We start from the raw sequence: 16,416 nt of genomic DNA on the forward strand, positions 1-16,416 counted from the left end.
GACTTACTATCCAGCATGCTTATTCCTCAGCAAGTTTGCCATGTCCAAAATCTGTACAGGCCCACTCTAGTTGGTCGGTGGGTTCCTGTTTCAAGTTTGGTTAGCTTGGCGTTCCTCTTATTGTGTGTGCTGGTTCGGAATCTCACCACTATCCTTATCTATCCTTCTCTCAAAGTATGTCCGTCTCCTCGGGCACAGTTTCCCAGACTGAGTCTGGTAGGAGGGGCATAGAGGGAAGAGCCAGTCCACACTATCAAATTCTTAAAGTGCCCATGGCTCCTAGTGAACCCGTCTATACCCCCATGCTACTAATGTGGACCCCAGTATCCTCTACGGACTACGAGAAAAGGATTTACCGGTAGGTAATTCAAATCCTATTTTAGCATTTCCCACCTCTCATAATGAGAAAATCTCATGTTTTCTGACCGTTGGACATTGGTTGTTTTCGGAAAACCACCAAATTGGCACAGAAGCAGAATCTTGATTTGTCTAATATCTAGACAAGAATTTCATATCCCTCTCTGCATTGAATGCAGCAGTCAATGGTAACTATTTGGTCCATCCAGTAAAATGGGTCTTACATGAAGAGGTTTATCAACTAATATGATAGAAGTACAGGTTTGTTCAAATAGATTTATGGAGACCTCCTCAAATTCCATACTGAACTTTTACATGCTGGCTGGAACAAAGGGCATTATTAGCTTACGTGTTCCCTCCTTTTCCACTCATTGCCGTGACTCTACAGAAGATCAAGAGAGAATAGGTGGAAGCCATAGCAGTGCTTCTGTTTTGACCATTCCGTACTGGGTTTGACGACCTTGGGGAAAGGTTCTGGAACAGTCTTGGCCTCTGTCACCTCTTTCAGATCTTCTGCATCATGGACCAATTTTACATCCCAATCCAAATTCTGTGTCTTTGAGGCTGTGGAGGCTGAGCAGTCGTTACTAATATGCAAATGAATCTCCAGCAAAGTAATGGAGCTACTTGGAAAACAACATTTTTCCATGGTTTACTATAACATTTGGAAGACCTTAATTATCTTGTGCAATGCCTAAAGAGTTTGATCCTGATTCAGTTACCATGACTCACATTCTTGATGTTCAGGGTGATCTTGCTCTCATTGCCATGACCTGTCAGGTGTTTGCACTTGGTAGTTTTCTGTACGTCAGATTGGCATCAGATAAACTGACTTCTTCTATGATTATTTCAGCTTGTAGGGAGAAGTAGGCCTTGTATCATGCCTTTTGTTGTACCTTGGGAAATTAATTCAGTGTTGGAGGTTCTCGAGTGGCTTATACTTAAGGTGCTAATTCTGGCAGCAATCACCTCTTCACATCAAGTAGGAAAACGACATGCTCTATGATGTAAAGGAGACGTTTCTGAACACACACATGGACAAAGCAGTGCTGCAGAATGTTCCTAGTTCCTTACCTATGGAAAGTCCTAATACTCGCATCAGTGAGGAAATTATACTTTTATATAATTTCTTCTTTGTCTGCAACCAACTAATCTGGGCTGTTTCTAGCCAATTTGGCCCCCAGTGCGAGATTTAAAAATGCCGCCCCCCCCCCCCCCCATGACATAAAAAAATTGCGCCCACCACCACCACCTAGATTTAAAAAAAAAAAAAAAACCTTGCACGCGCCGTAGGTGCGCACGCTCCCAGAAAGGGGGCGTGGCCTCAGTTTAAATGGGCATGGTCTCATTTAAATGGCCATGGCCTCGTCTGGAAAGACTACCTCACACCACAGTTTTTGACCCTGCTCCAACAGATCACGGCCACCATAGGAAAAAAAAAATTCTACCATATTAAGCCCCACACAGTAATGCCCCCTGCACCATATTATGCCACACACTGCAATGCCCTTGATACATTAAATCCCCATATTACGGCAGGCAAGTGTCCCCATTTTACACATTACGGCAGGCAAGAGTCCCCATTTTACACATTACGGCAGGCAAGAGTCCCCATTTAGCACATTACGGCAGGCAAGAGTCCCCATTTCACACATTACGGCAGGCAAGAGTCCCCATTTAGCACATTACGGCAGGCAAGAGCCCCCATTTCACACATTACGGCAGGCAAGAGTCCCCATTTAGCATTTAGAGTGAGAGATTGAGTGAGAGAGAGAGAGTATACTTACAGAGGCGATTCCCGCTCTTCGGCCTGCCTCCCCAGTCGCTCCTCGCGTCGGCCGCCTCTCCCTCTTCGTAACTTGGCTCCCCCTCCTCCTCAGTACTCCGCTCTGGGGAGCGGAGTTTCGCGTAATGAGGTGGTTGCGTCGAGACGTCACGACGCAACTGCGTCATTCCGCGAAACTCCTCTCCCTTGAGCGTAGTAGTGAGGAGGAAGGGGAAGCAGGGAGCCACAGTCAGTGCCGCAGCGGGCGCCCCGTGCGGTTGCACGGCTCGCTTGCTTCAAAAAACGGCCCTGCAACTAATGATACAGAAGGGTTACATACCCGGATTTTTGTAAGGACAATTTATGTGTACCTGAAAGAACTCTGGAAAACAGGTCAGCTTTCTGTCCTTTTGGTAGGATCCCTCATCAAGGACATGTTCAGTCTAAGCACTAGCAAGATGGAAGTAATGGGTGGGAGTGTACAAATCCTGAAACCAGGGTTTAGGAGAAGAACGAGGGACCAGGTTATGTATGCAGGGCTTATGTCCCATTTGGGCAACATGTTAATGTATCCTCGGTTGATATTTTATCTAGCTGGCTCCCAAGCTCAAAACATGTTCTCTCTTCCTTCTTGGTCACACTTACAGTTTCCCTTTCATAGTTGAAACTCCTTTAGGGCTTATCCATAAGAGTCGTTGCTGTGATTCATAGCCATAACTATTGCTTCTTCCAGGACAGATGTGTTTTGTTGCCAAGAGGAGAGAGATAAACTACCAACCAATCAGCTCCTGTCATTTTTCAAACACAGCCTGTACTTGGCAGTTAGGAGCTGATTGGCTGGTACTTTATCTTTCGCCACTTTATCACTCTCCAAGGCTTAGTACATCTCCCCCTATGTCTCTCACAAAATGGTTGCTTCCAGTGTGGTGAGCCAGCTTTCAGCCTATCTGTTCCTTAGAAATTATTGACTTCACTGAGGCAAGAAGCACAGTGTGAATTTTCATGTTTACTGGTTCAGTCCACTAGATGGCTGCCTTCATTTCCCATGGAATATAACTAATCTCGCGTGATGCTAAAATGCCTTGCCTTCACCATCCAGCTGACCGTTCTTTGTTCCTCTGCCCGCCACTTTCACCAAACACACAATCTACAAGGCTCCTCCATCGTCCTAGCCAGTGGGTCAAAGTCCCTTATGTGCAAAATAGCTATTTCTGCGAAGGGGCATATTGCACGCCTGCCAGTTATATACTAGTAGCACATATTATTTTACTCGGCTCTGTACGATTGTTTTTTTGGGTATTGTTCCTCTGTGTGGTTGAGGTGGCATTATAATATTCTGCCCAAACCTAATTGGATACCCCCCTTAGTGTCCAGTACATAGAGAGTCCATATGAGATTTATCAAAGCTTGGAGAGAGAGCTAGAACCAACCAATCAGCTCCTAACGCAGCCTGTAAAATGACAAGAGCTGATTGGTTTGTACCTTTTCTCTCTCCACGTTCTCTCTCTCTGTCTCCAAGCTTTAATAAATCTCCCTCCGTGCCAACATTCCGGTTCCAACTGGGTTCTCACTGTGTTGGAACCAATTAATGGATTTTTTATTTATTTATTTATTTTAGTTTGTGTTAAATTGAAATCACTGTGTTCAGTTATTACTGTTATGTATTTAATTGTGATGGTGCTAAATATTCAATGTCTTAAAACCTTTATTTTCTTTATGTATAAGTATTGGCTCAAATTCTTGTCTTCTTTACTAGTGATGTCACCATTCCTTATTTCTCTTATGTCCTAGAGGATGCTGCGGACTCCGTAAGGACCATGGGGATAGACGGGCTCCGCAGGAGACATGGGCACTTTAAGAAAGACTTTAGATCTGGTGTGCGCTGGCTCCTCCCTCTATGCCCCTCCTCCAGTTTAATACTATGCCCAGTGGAGACTGGGTGCTTTTCAGAGAGCTCTCCTGAGCTTTCTGACAGAAAGTATATTTGTTAGGTTTTTTATTTTCAGGGAGCCTGCTGGCAACAGACTCCCTGCATCGAGGGACTGAGGGGACAGTAGCAGACCTAATTCTGTGAGTTTCAAGGTTCTGCTTCTTAGGCTACTGGACACCATTAGCTCCAGAGGGAGTCAGAACACAGGTCTCACCCTGGAGTTCGTCCCGGAGTCGCGCCGCCGTCCTCACAGAGCCGGAAGATAGAAGCCGGGTGAGTATGAGAAGAAAAGAAGACTTCAGAGGCGGCAGAAGACTTCATGATCTTCACTGAGGTAACGCACAGCAGTGCAGCTGTGCGCCATTGCTCCCACACACCTCACACACGGCAGTCACTGTAAGGGTGCAGGGCGCAGGGGGGGCGCCCTGGGCAGCAATATAAACCTCATTTCTGGCAAGAGAGATATATATATACAGCTAGGCACTGAAAAGAGCCCCCGCCAGTTTTTATTATATTTAAGCGGGATAGAAGCCCGCCACCGAGGGGGCGGGGCTTCTCCCTCAGCACTCACCAGCTCCATTTTCTCCACAGCACAGCTGAGAGGAAGCTCCCCGGACTCTCCCTTGCTTATCCACGGTGAAAGGGGGTTTCAGAGAAAAGGGGGGGGGGGCACATAATTGGCAGCAAATAATAGTATTACAGCTCTACTGGGTAAACACATTGTGTGTGTTTCCTGGGGTATTAGCGCTGGGTGTGTGCTGGCATACTCTCTCTCTGTCTCTCCAAAGGGCCTTGTGGGGGAACTGTCTTCAGATAAGAGGATTCCCTGAGTGTGTGGTGTGTCAGTACGTGTGTGTCGACATGTCTGAGGTAAAAGGCTCTTCTAAGGAGGAGATGGAGCAAATGTGTGTGTGGTGTCTCCGTCGATAACGCCGACATCTGACTGGATATGTGGAATTAAGTGCTGAGGTAAATTAATTGCACAAAAGATTAGAGAACAGACAGGGAATCTAACCATGTCTGTCCCTTTCTCGCAGGGACCTTCATAGTCTCAAAACGCCCACTATCCAAAATAATAGACACTGATACCGACACGGAGTCTGACTCCAGTGTCGACTACGATGATGCAAAGTTACAGCCAAAACTGGCAGAAAAGTATTCAATATATGATTATTGTTATAAAAGATGTTTTGCATATCACTGATGACCCATCTGTCCCTGACATGAGGGTACAGATGTTTAAGGGGAAGAAAGCTGAGATAACATTTCTCCCCTCTCATGAACCAAATGAATTGTGTGAAAAAGAGCGTGAATCTCCAGACAAGAAAAGAATTCTCATGGCGTATCCTTTCCCTGCCAGGGCCAGGATACGATGGGAATCCTCCCCTAGGGTGGACAAGGCGTTGACACGTTTACCCAAAAGGTAGTTCTGACATACGAAGATACAGCTACCCTCAGGGATCCTGCAGATAGCATGCAGAAAAGTACTTTGGAGTCCATTTACACACATTCTGGTACACTACTCAGACCGGCGATTGTGTCGGCAGGGGTTTATAGCGCTGTAGCAGCGTGGACAGATTCCTTATCAGCGGAGATTGAAACCCTAGATAAGGATACCATGTTATTGACCCTAGGATATATAAAAGATGCTGTCTTATATATAAGACATGCTCAAAGAGACATTGGTCCACTGGGTTCTAGAGTCAACGCTATGTCGATTTCTGCTAGACGTGTCCTGTGGAACATGCAATGGACAGGTGATGCCGACTAAAAGAGGCATATGGAGGTTTTACCTTACAAGGTTGAGGAATTGTGAGGAGAAGGGCTTTCGGACCTGGTCTCCACAGCTATAGCTGGTAAATCTGATCTTTTGCCTTATATTCCCTCACAGCCTAAGAAAGCACGACATTATCAAATGCAGTCCTTTCGGTCGCAGAAAAACAAGAAAGTACGAGGAGCGTCCTTTCTTACCAGAGGTAAGGACGCAGGGCACAGCTAGTTCCCAGGAACAGAAGTCCTCCCCGGCCTCTACTAAATCCACCGCATGACGCTGGGGCTCCGCTAAGGGAGTCCGCCCCAGTGGGAGCACGTCTTCGACTTTTCAGCCACATCTGAGTTCACTCACAGGTGGATCCCTGGGCAATAGAAATTGTTTCTCAGGGTTACAAGCTGGAATTCGAAGAGGTGCCTCCTCGCTGGTTTTCCTTGTCGGCCCTACCGGCTTCTCCCCCAGAAAGGGAGATAATATTAAATACAATTCACACATTGTATCTCCAACAGGTGGTGCTCAAGGTTCCCCTCCTTCAACAAGGAAGGGGATATTACTCAACCTTGGCTGTAGTCCCGAAACCGGACGGTTCGGTCAGACCTATTTTAAAATTAAAATCTCTGAACCTATACTTGAAAAGGTTCAAATTCAAGGTGGAATCGCTCAGAGCGATCATCGCCAGCCTGGAAGGGGGGGATTTTATGGTGTATCTAGACATAAAGGCTGCATACCTTCATGTTCCCATTTATCCACCCCATCAGGCGTACCTGAGAATTACGGTACAGTATTGTCATTACCAATTTCAGGGTAATTGGCGGAAATGATGGTGCTCCTACGCAAGCAAGGAGTCACAATTATCCCATACTTGGACGATCTCCTAATAAGGGCGAGATCAAACGAGCAGTTGTTGAACAGCGTGTCACTTTCGCTGAAGGTGTCACAGCAACTCGGCTGGATTCTCAATATCCCGAAGTCACAGTTGGTTCCTATGACTCGTCTGCCCTTCTTGGGTATGATTCTGAATACGGAACAGAAATGGGTTTATCTTCCGATAGAGAAGGCCCAGTAACTAATGACTCTGGTAAAAAAAAAACTATTAAAGCCAAAACAGGTGTCAGTGCATCACTGCACTCGGGTCCTGGGAAAGATGGTGGCATCTTACGGGGCCATTCCCTTCGGCAGGTTCCAAGCGAGGACTTTCCAATGGGATCTATGGAACAAGTGGTCCGGATCACATCTACAGATGCATCAGTTAATCACCCTGTCCCCTAGGGTCAGGGTGTCTCTCCTATGGTGGCTGCAGAGTGCTCAGCTTCTGCAGGGTCGCAGGTTCGCCATCCAGGACTGGATTCTGGTAGCAACGGACACGAGCCTCCGAGGTGGGGGAGCAGTCACACAGGGAAGAAACTTCCAAGGTCTTTGGGTCAAGTCAAAAAACTTGTATTCAAATCAACATCCTGGAGCTGAGGGCCATATACAACGCCCTTCGGCAAGCGGAAACATTGCTTTGCGACCTACCGGTTTTGATCCAGTCAGACAACATCACCGCAGTGGCTCATGTATACCGCCAAGGCGGCACAAAGAGCAGAGTGGAAATGGCAGAAGCCACCAGGATTCTCCGCTGGGCAGAAAATCATGTAAGCACATTTTCAGCAGTTCATTCCGGGAGTGGACAGCTGAGAAGCAGACTTCCTCAGCAAACACGACCTGCATCCAAGAGAGGACTTCTTTAGGAAGCCTTCGCACAGATTGCAAGTCAGTGGGAACTGCCACAGATAGACATGATGGCGTCCCGCCTCAACAAGAAGCTACAGAGGTATTGCACCAGGTCAAGAGACCCTCAGGCAGTAGCTGTAGATGCCCTAGTGACACCGTGGGTGTTCCAGTCGGTCTATGTATTTCCCCCTCTTCCTCTTATACCCAAGGTGTTGAGAATGGTAGGAGGGAGAGGAATGAGAACAATCCTCATTGTTCCAGATTGGCCACGAAGGACCTGGTATCCGGATCTGCAGGAAATGCTCACAGAAGATCCGTGGCCTCTTCCTCTAAGACAGGACCGGTTGCAACAGGGGCCATGTCTGTTCCAAGACTTACCGCGGCTGCGTTGGACGGCATGGCGGTTGAACGCCGGATCCTAGCGGATAAGGGTATTCCGGATGAGGTCATTCCTACGCTAATAAAGGCTAGGAAGGACATGACATCTAAACATTATCACCGTATATGGCGAAAATGTGTTTCTTGGTGTGAGGCCAGGAATGCTCCTACGGAAGAATTCCATCTGGGCCGTTTCCTTCACTTCCTGCAAACTGGAGTGAATTTCGGCCTTAAAATTAGGATCTATTAAGGTTCAGATTTCGGCCCTATCCATTTTCTTTCAAAAGGAATTGGCCTCTCTCCCTGAAGTACAAACTTTTGTGAAGGGAGTACTGCATATTCAGCCTCCTTTTGTACCTCCGGTGACGCCTTGGGACCTTAACGTGGTGTTAAGTTTCATTAAAGTCACACTGGTTTGACGGTGAACCACTTAAAACGGTGGAGTTGAAAAATCTCACTTGGAAGGTGGTCATGTTATTAGCCTTGGCTTCGGCTAGGCGAGTGTCGGAATTAGCGGCTTTATCACATAAAAGCCCCTATCTGGTTTTCCATATGGATAGAGCGGAATTGCGGACCCGTCCTCAATTCCTGCCAAAAGTGGTTTCATCCTTTCATATGAACTATTGTGGTGCCTGTGGCTACGCGGGACTTGGAGGATCCCGAGTCCCTTGATGTGGTCAGGGCTTTGAAAATTTACGTGGCCAGATCGGCTACAGTCAGAAAAACAGAAGCACTGTTTGTCATGTATGCAACCAACAAGATTGGTGCCCCTGCTTCAAAGTAGACTATTGCTCGCTGGATCTGTAACACGATTCAGCAGGCGCATTCTACGGCGGGATTGCCGTTACCTAAATCGGTCCAGGCCCATTCCACTAGGAAGGTGGGCTCTTCTTGGGCGGCTGCCAGAGGGGTCTCGGCGCTACTGCTGTGCCGAGCTACTACTTGGTCGGGTTCAAACTCCTTTGCAAAGTTCTATAAGTTTGATACCCTGGCTGAGGAGGAGCTCCTGTTTGCTCAATCGGTGCTGCAGAGTCATCCGCACTCTCCCGCCCGTTTGGGAGCTTTGGTATAATCCCCATGGTCCTTACGGAGTCCCCAGCATCCTCTAGGACGTAAGAGAAAATAAGATTTTAAACCTACCGGTAAATCTTTTTCTCGTAGTCCGTAGAGGATGCTGGGTGCCCGTCCCAAGTGTGGACTACTTCTGCAAGACTTGTATATACTGTAGTTATTGCTTAAATAAGGGTTATGTTATAGTCTCATCGATCTTGGACTGATGCTATGTCGTTTTCATACTGTTAACTGGATAGTATATCACAAGTTATACTGTGTGATTGGTGTGGCTGGTATGAATCTTGCCCTTGGATTAACAAAAATCCTTTCCTCGTACTGTCCATTTCCTCTGGGCACAGTTTCTCTAACTGAGGTCTGGAGGAGGGGCATAGAGGGAGGAGCCAGTGCACATTAGATCTAAAGTCTTTCTTAAAGTGCCCATGTCTCCTGCGGAGCCCGTCTATCCCCATGGTCCTTACGGAGTCCCCAGCGTCCTCTACGGACTACGAGAAAAAGATTTACCGGTAGGTTTAAAATCTTATTTTTCTTAGTACATTTATGGGTAGGAGGCCTCTGGCTTTCCAGCTGGATGTTGCAGCACACTGGGACTTGTAGTCCCACAACAGCCGGGAATCCAGAGCTTCTCTATTACTGATCTACACCATGCAGAGCCTCGCGTTTTATAGAGATACCCAGCCACTCATCCTCTCTCTCTCTCTCTCTCTCTCTCTCTCTCTCTCTCTCTCTCTCTCTCTCCTAACCAGAGGAGTTTGTGTTGGCTGCTCAGAGATTTGGTCAAGTTACACCCATGGAAGTTGACATACTGTTCCAATTAGCCGATTTATATGAGCCAAGGGGGTAAGTGATATGTTACAGCAAGCATTGTTTTGAAATCCAAATTAAAACAATACCCGCATTATGTATTTCAACTACTACACAATAAAAAAAACTTACGCCATTTTTTTTTTTAATTATTTGTTTTTATAACAGGCGCATGACCATGGCAGATATTGAAAGAATTGCTCCTCTTGAAGAGGGAGCTTTGCCCTACAACCTGGCAGAAGCTCAGAGACAGGTATAACCAATGTTCTCAGCAGATAACTCCCTGCGGCTTTGCTGGCTATCATCCCCATTGTCCGGTGCGTGCTAGAGTCCTATAATAATCTGCCGTGGATTATAGGCCTGTCCTGCAATTTGCACTGGTTTTAATAAGATCACTAGTGTACACAGAGGAAAATGCACTAAATTGGGTCTATTACAGATTAAGGGGGACATGTACTAAGCAGTGATAAAAATGGAGAATTGAGCCAGTGGAGAAGTTGCCCACAGCATCCAATCAGCTGCTCTGTATATTTTTAAAGTATGCAAATTATAAATGTTGCGTCAATGCTGATTGGTTGCCATGGGCAACTTCTCCACTGACTCACTGCTTCGCTTTTATCACTGCTTAGTACATGTTCCCCCTTTGTCTCCCATATCCGAAATGCTTGGGACCAGAAATATTCTGGATTTGGGAGTTTTCCGTATTTTGGAATATTTGCGTACCGTAATGAGATATCTTTGGGATGGGACCCAAGTCCAAACACAAAATGCATTTATGTTTCATATACATCTTTATACACATCGCTTGAAGGTCATTTTATACCGTTTTTTTAATACATTTGTGCATGAAAAAAAATTGGATATGTGATTTTATGATGTGGGAGACTTTACCTGTATCCTGACAATAACGGCCGAATCAGTGATTGCTACATTGCATGGCAATTTGTGAGAAGTTACAGTCATTATTTAATCATAGTTTTTTGTTTTTATTGCAAAATGTATACATTTTATATTGTATGAAATATATCCAGAGCAAGCATCTCGGAGCAAGCATTCTCCCTACACAAAAGCTCAGGCCTGTAATTCAGTCTATGAAAGGCCGTGGACCCTCTTTGCGTATGTATGCTACAGAAAAGCCCGGAGAGATGGGGGATAATAACCAAATGACCTGCATTCTGCTTCACAGCTGACTTTAGTATGATGTCCTTATTACTATTCCGGCTTTGTTTGATCTTTCTTGGCGTCTTATCGCTGCCGTTGCTGGCAGGCAGAGAGAGAGGTTCACGGTGTGATTCATGCATGTTTCATACATGTCATTAGCCGGTACTATAGCGTACTGCCCCTGTGTTTGATGCTCTCCGCTCCGTAGGAAGCGATTTCTCACTGTGAGCTATTATCTTCAAGGGCCACGTCGCTCATTTGAAAGCATGGCAATTATACATACATCACTTTAATTATACCCATTAAAGGGACACAGTCCTTATTTTTAACATTTTTCCTAAGTGGAGCATATAGCATCTGGGGGTGGGAGGGGGGAGGAGGGGTCTCCTGATACCATAAAGCAATGTATTTTTATACCAAAGTGCTCTAAATGCCTGTTTATTTTATATGCACTTTATGGGGGACCAATAATGGAAAATAAAATGTAAGAAATTGACACTGTAGGTAGAGGTGAAGATGTACCAAACAGGGCTGCATTATGTTGTAACTCTGATTTTATTAAAAATAATATATATAATAAATTAACAATATTAAAGGACTTTGGGGGGGAATGTATCAAACAGTGGGGAAAGGGAAAGTACCGTCCAATAAGCTTCTGTCATTTTTCCAACACAGCCTGTAAAATCACAGAAGCTGATTGGTTTGCACTTGATCTCTCTCCAGTCTTTGATGCACCTCCCCTTAATATGTCCATTGATATTGTTAAATTATCATTTATTTTTTAAATGAAGCGTTAGAAAATACTGCATCCCTGTGTGTTCATGAACAGGGGGTATTTATTTTCTGACTTTATTTCGTGTTAGCCGAGCACTATTAACAAATACCCAGTTTCCTAAAAGAGAGACTGTGCAGGGTGTTAGGTATTGTGTGGGCCACGGAGTGCCACCGAATAGACAACACAAATAAACAATCCATTTTCTTTCTATCTTCCTCTGTTGTCTTACCACAAGTCTTAACTATTAAAGGAAAGGGAAGGAAATGTGATGAACTAGGAATTAGTCCAGAGGTTCTGAAACGCGGTCCTCAAGGCCTCGAGGAATGCGTTTCAGAACCTCTGAATGAGTCATGTAGAACAGATGAGAGATGAGACCAGGGTCTGCTCCGTAAGTGAAAATGTGACCTATTTTTCATTTTTTTACGGGGAGGTGTTAAAGCTAATTAGTAAACTCTTATTGGTGCATTATTCGTGTCCAAAATTTGTGTCCAAATTCGTGCCCAAAAATGTTCCCCCTGTTTTTGAGGTTATGGTAATTATTGTAGGGGTTTCAGGAATACGGTTTATATTTTCATTATGCGACTATTATTAGTATCCTCTACTTAAAAGGCGCCACAATTCGTCCGCAGAGCTTGCATAGTACATAATCACATTTCATTCATACCCAACGAGAACAAAAGAGCAAATGACAGAACAAGGCATTGCAGAACACTAGCTATATAAACATTGCTGCGTATTACAACGTAATAGCCACAGAAGCCCAAAGGGTCATGTCCCTCATTGGCACTGAGGAGGACATGATAGTATACGTGAGGGAGCGAGGCAAGATTGACATGCCAATGAGAGTGTAAAATCTATGGGGGAGGTGCAGTCAGGCGGGTGTGACGCATAGGGGAAAGGCAGTGAGTGAGGAGCGGGTAGGTTTGGCTGACAGCGGGAAGGCTTTAATAAAGAAGTGGGTTGGGGAGAGGTGTTGAGTCTGATAAGGGAGAGAGTTCCAGTGGTGGGGAGCAGTGGGGGCAAAATCCTGAAGGCAGGAGTGGGGCGAGGGATAATGGGCTGGAAGGAGAGGCGGCAGTCGCTGGCAGGGGCAATGTGAGTGGGAGTGTGGAGAGGAGATTAGGTTGGAGATGTGGGTGGGAGAGCAATGGCTGGGACATTATAGGTAAGTGTGAGGCGCTTTATATTTGCTAGTTGTAGATAGAAGCCCTTTTTATTTACTCTGTTTTGGCTGGGAAGTGCTTTCATTCTACTTAGTAAAAATGCATTTGAGGCCCTTTGGGGGGATGTTCAATTGTTTGAAAAGTCGGTTGGGTTCTGTTTTCTCTATCGTCCTAGTGGATGCTGGGGTTCCTGAAAGGACCATGGGGAATAGCGGCTCCGCAGGAGACAGGGCACAAAAAGTAAAGCTTTTCCAGATCAGGTGGTGTGCACTGGCTCCTCCCCCTATGACCCTCCTCCAGACTCCAGTTAGATTTTTGTGCCCGGCCGAGAAGGGTGCAATTCTAGGTGGCTCTCATAAAGAGCTGCTTAGAGAAAGTTTAGCTTAGGTTTTTTATTTTACAGTGATTCCTGCTGGCAACAGGATCACTGCAACGAGGGACAGAGGGGAGAAGAAGTGAACTCACCTGCGTGCAGGATGGATTGGCTTCTTGGCTACTGGACATCAGCTCCAGAGGGACGATCACAGGTACAGCCTGGATGGTCACCGGAGCCGCGCCGCCGGCCCCCTTGCAGATGCTGAAGTAAGAAGAGGTCCAGAATCGGCGGCTGAAGACTCCTGCAGTCTTCTAAAGGTAGCGCACAGCACTGCAGCTGTGCGCCATTTTCCTCTCAGCACACTTCACACGCAGTCACTGAGGGTGCAGGGCGCTGGGGGGGGGGCGCCCTGGGAGGCAAATGTAAACCTATATAAAGGCTAAAAATACCTCACATATAGCCCCCAGAGGCTATATGGAGATATTTAACCCCTGCCTGTATTCACAAAATAGCGGGAGACGAGCCCGCCGAAAAAGGGGCGGGGCCTATCTCCTCAGCACACGGCGCCATTTCCTCTCACAGCTCCGCTGGTCAGGACGGCTCCCAGGTCTCTCCCCTGCACTGCACTACAGAAACAGGGTAAAACAGAGAGGGGGGGCAAATTTAATGGCAATATCTTGATATATATAAAGCAGCTATAAGGGAGCACTTATTATAAGGCTATCCCTGTCATATATAGCGCTTTTTGGTGTGTGCTGGCAGACTCTCCCTCTGTCTCCCCAAAGGGCTAGTGGGTCCTGTCTTCGTTTAGAGCATTCCCTGTGTGTCTGCTGTGTGTCGGTACGTGTGTGTCGACATGTATGAGGACGATATTGGTGTGGAGGCGGAGCAATTGCCAAATATGGGGATGTCACCTCCTAGGGGGTCGACACCAGAATGGATGCCTTTATTTATGGAATTACGGGATAGTGTCAACACGCTAAAGCAGTCGTTTGACGACATGAGGCGGCCGGACAATCAATTAGTGCCTGTCCAGGCGCCTCAAACACCGTCAGGGGCTGTAAAACGCCCTTTGCCTCAGTCGGTCGACACAGACCCAGACACAGGCACTGATTCCAGTGGTGACGAATCAACCGTATTTTCCAGTAGGGCCACACGTTATATGATTTTGGCAATGAAGGAGGCGTTACATTTAGCTGATACTACAGGTACCACTAAACAGGGTATTATGTGGGGTGTGAAAAAACTACCTATAGTTTTTCCTGAATCAGAAGAATTAAATGACGTGTGTGATGAAGCGTGGGTTGCCCCTGATAAAAAGCTGATAATTTCAAAGAAATTATTGGCATTATACCCTTTCCCGCCAGAGGTTAGGGAGCGCTGGGAAACACCTCCTAGGGTGGACAAGGCGCTAACACGCTTATCTAAACAAGTGGCGTTACCTTCTCCTGAGACGGCCGCACTTAAAGATCCATCAGATAGGAGGATGGAAAATATCCACAAAAGTATATACACACATGCAGGTGTTATACTACGACCAGCTATAGCGACTGCCTGGATGTGCCGTGCTGGGGTAGTTTGGTCAGAGTCCCTGATTGAAAATATTGATACCCTGGACAGGGACAATATTTTACTGTCGTTAGAACAAATAAAGGATGCATTTCTTTATATGCGTGATGCACAGAGGGATATCTGCACACTGGCATCACGGGTAAGTGCTATGTCCATTTCGGCCAGAAGAGCTTTATGGACGCGACAGTGGACAGGCGATGCGGATTCAAAACGGCATATGGAAGTTTTGCCGTATAAAGGGGAGGAGTTATTTGGAGTCGGTCTATCAGATTTGGTGGCCACGGCTACAGCCGGGAAATCCACCTTTCTACCTCAAGTCACTCCCCAACAGAAAAAGGCACCGACTTTTCAACCGCAGCCCTTTCGTTCCTTTAAAAATAAGAGAGCAAAGGGCTATTCATATCTGCCACGAGGCAGAGGTCGAGGGAAGAAACAGCAACAGGCAGCTCCTTCCCAGGAACAGAAGCCCTCCCCGGCTTCTACAAAAGCCTCAGCATGACGCTGGGGCTTCTCAAGCGGACTCGGGGACGGTGGGAGGTCGTCTCAAAAATTACAGCGCGCAGTGGGCTCACTCGCAGGTAGATCCCTGGATCCTGCAGATAATATCTCAGGGGTACAGGTTGGAATTAGAGACAGATCCACCTCGCCGTTTCCTGAAGTCTGCTTTACCAACGTCCCCTTCCGAAAGGGAGACGGTTTTGGAAGCCATTCACAAGCTGTACTCTCAGCAGGTGATAGTCAAGGTACCTCTTCTACAACAAGGGAAGGGGTATTATTCCACTCTATTTGTGGTACCGAAGCCGGATGGCTCGGTAAGGCCTATTCTAAATCTGAAGTCCTTGAACCTGTACATAAAGAAGTTCAAGTTCAAGATGGAGTCACTCAGAGCAGTGATAGCGAACCTGGAAGAAGGGGACTTTATGGTATCCTTGGACATCAAGGATGCGTATCTCCACGTTCCAATTTACCCCTCACACCAGGGGTACCTCAGGTTCGTTGTACAAAACTGTCACTATCGGTTTCAGACGCTGCCGTTTGGTTTGTCCACGGCACCTCGGGTCTTTACAAAGGTAATGGCCGAGATGATGATTCTTCTTCGAAGAAAAGGCGTATTAATTATCCCATACTTGGACGATCTCCTAATAAGGGCAAGGTCCAGAGAACAGCTAGAGATGGGATTAGCAATATCTCAAGAGGTGCTAAAGCAGCACGGATGGATTCTGAATATTCCAAAATCCCAATTAATGCCGACAACTCGTCTGCTGTTCCTAGGGATGATTCTGGACACGGTTCAGAAAAAGGTTTTTCTTCCCGAGGAAAAAGCCAAGGAGTTATCCGACCTGGTCAGGAATCTCCTAAAACCAGGAAAGGTGTCTGTACATCAATGCACGCATCTTCAGATGCACCTGCGGATAACCCTGTCTCCAAGGACAAGGGTATATCTTCTGTGGTGGTTGCAGAGGGCTCATCTATTGGAGGGCCGCAGATTCGGCATACAGGATTGGATCCTGGTGACCACGGACGCCAGCCTGAGAGGCTGGGGAGCAGTCACACAAGGAAGAAACTTCCAGGGAGTGTGGTCGAGCCTGGAAAAGTCTCTTCACATAAACATTCTGGAACTAAGAGCAATCTACAATGCT

The 16,416-nt window shown here is 46.5% G+C and overlaps 1 protein-coding gene across 4 annotated transcripts in view; it reads left to right on the plus strand.

The window, feature by feature from the left end:
- SLC25A13 (solute carrier family 25 member 13) overlaps positions 1 to 16,416 on the plus strand; it is a 267,392-nt gene that overhangs the window by 161,795 nt on the left and 89,181 nt on the right. For all 4 annotated transcript variants that reach the window (XM_063921355.1, XM_063921354.1, XM_063921356.1 and 1 more), the window contains exons 8-9: positions 9,732 to 9,825; positions 9,958 to 10,042. In XM_063921355.1, coding sequence (XP_063777425.1) covers positions 9,732 to 9,825; positions 9,958 to 10,042 — 179 coding nt within the window. The remainder of the gene's footprint in view (positions 1 to 9,731; positions 9,826 to 9,957; positions 10,043 to 16,416) is intronic.

The sequence above is a fragment of the Pseudophryne corroboree genome, chromosome 5 (genome assembly GCF_028390025.1).
Source record: "Pseudophryne corroboree isolate aPseCor3 chromosome 5, aPseCor3.hap2, whole genome shotgun sequence".
Lineage (NCBI taxonomy): Eukaryota > Metazoa > Chordata > Amphibia > Anura > Myobatrachidae > Pseudophryne > Pseudophryne corroboree.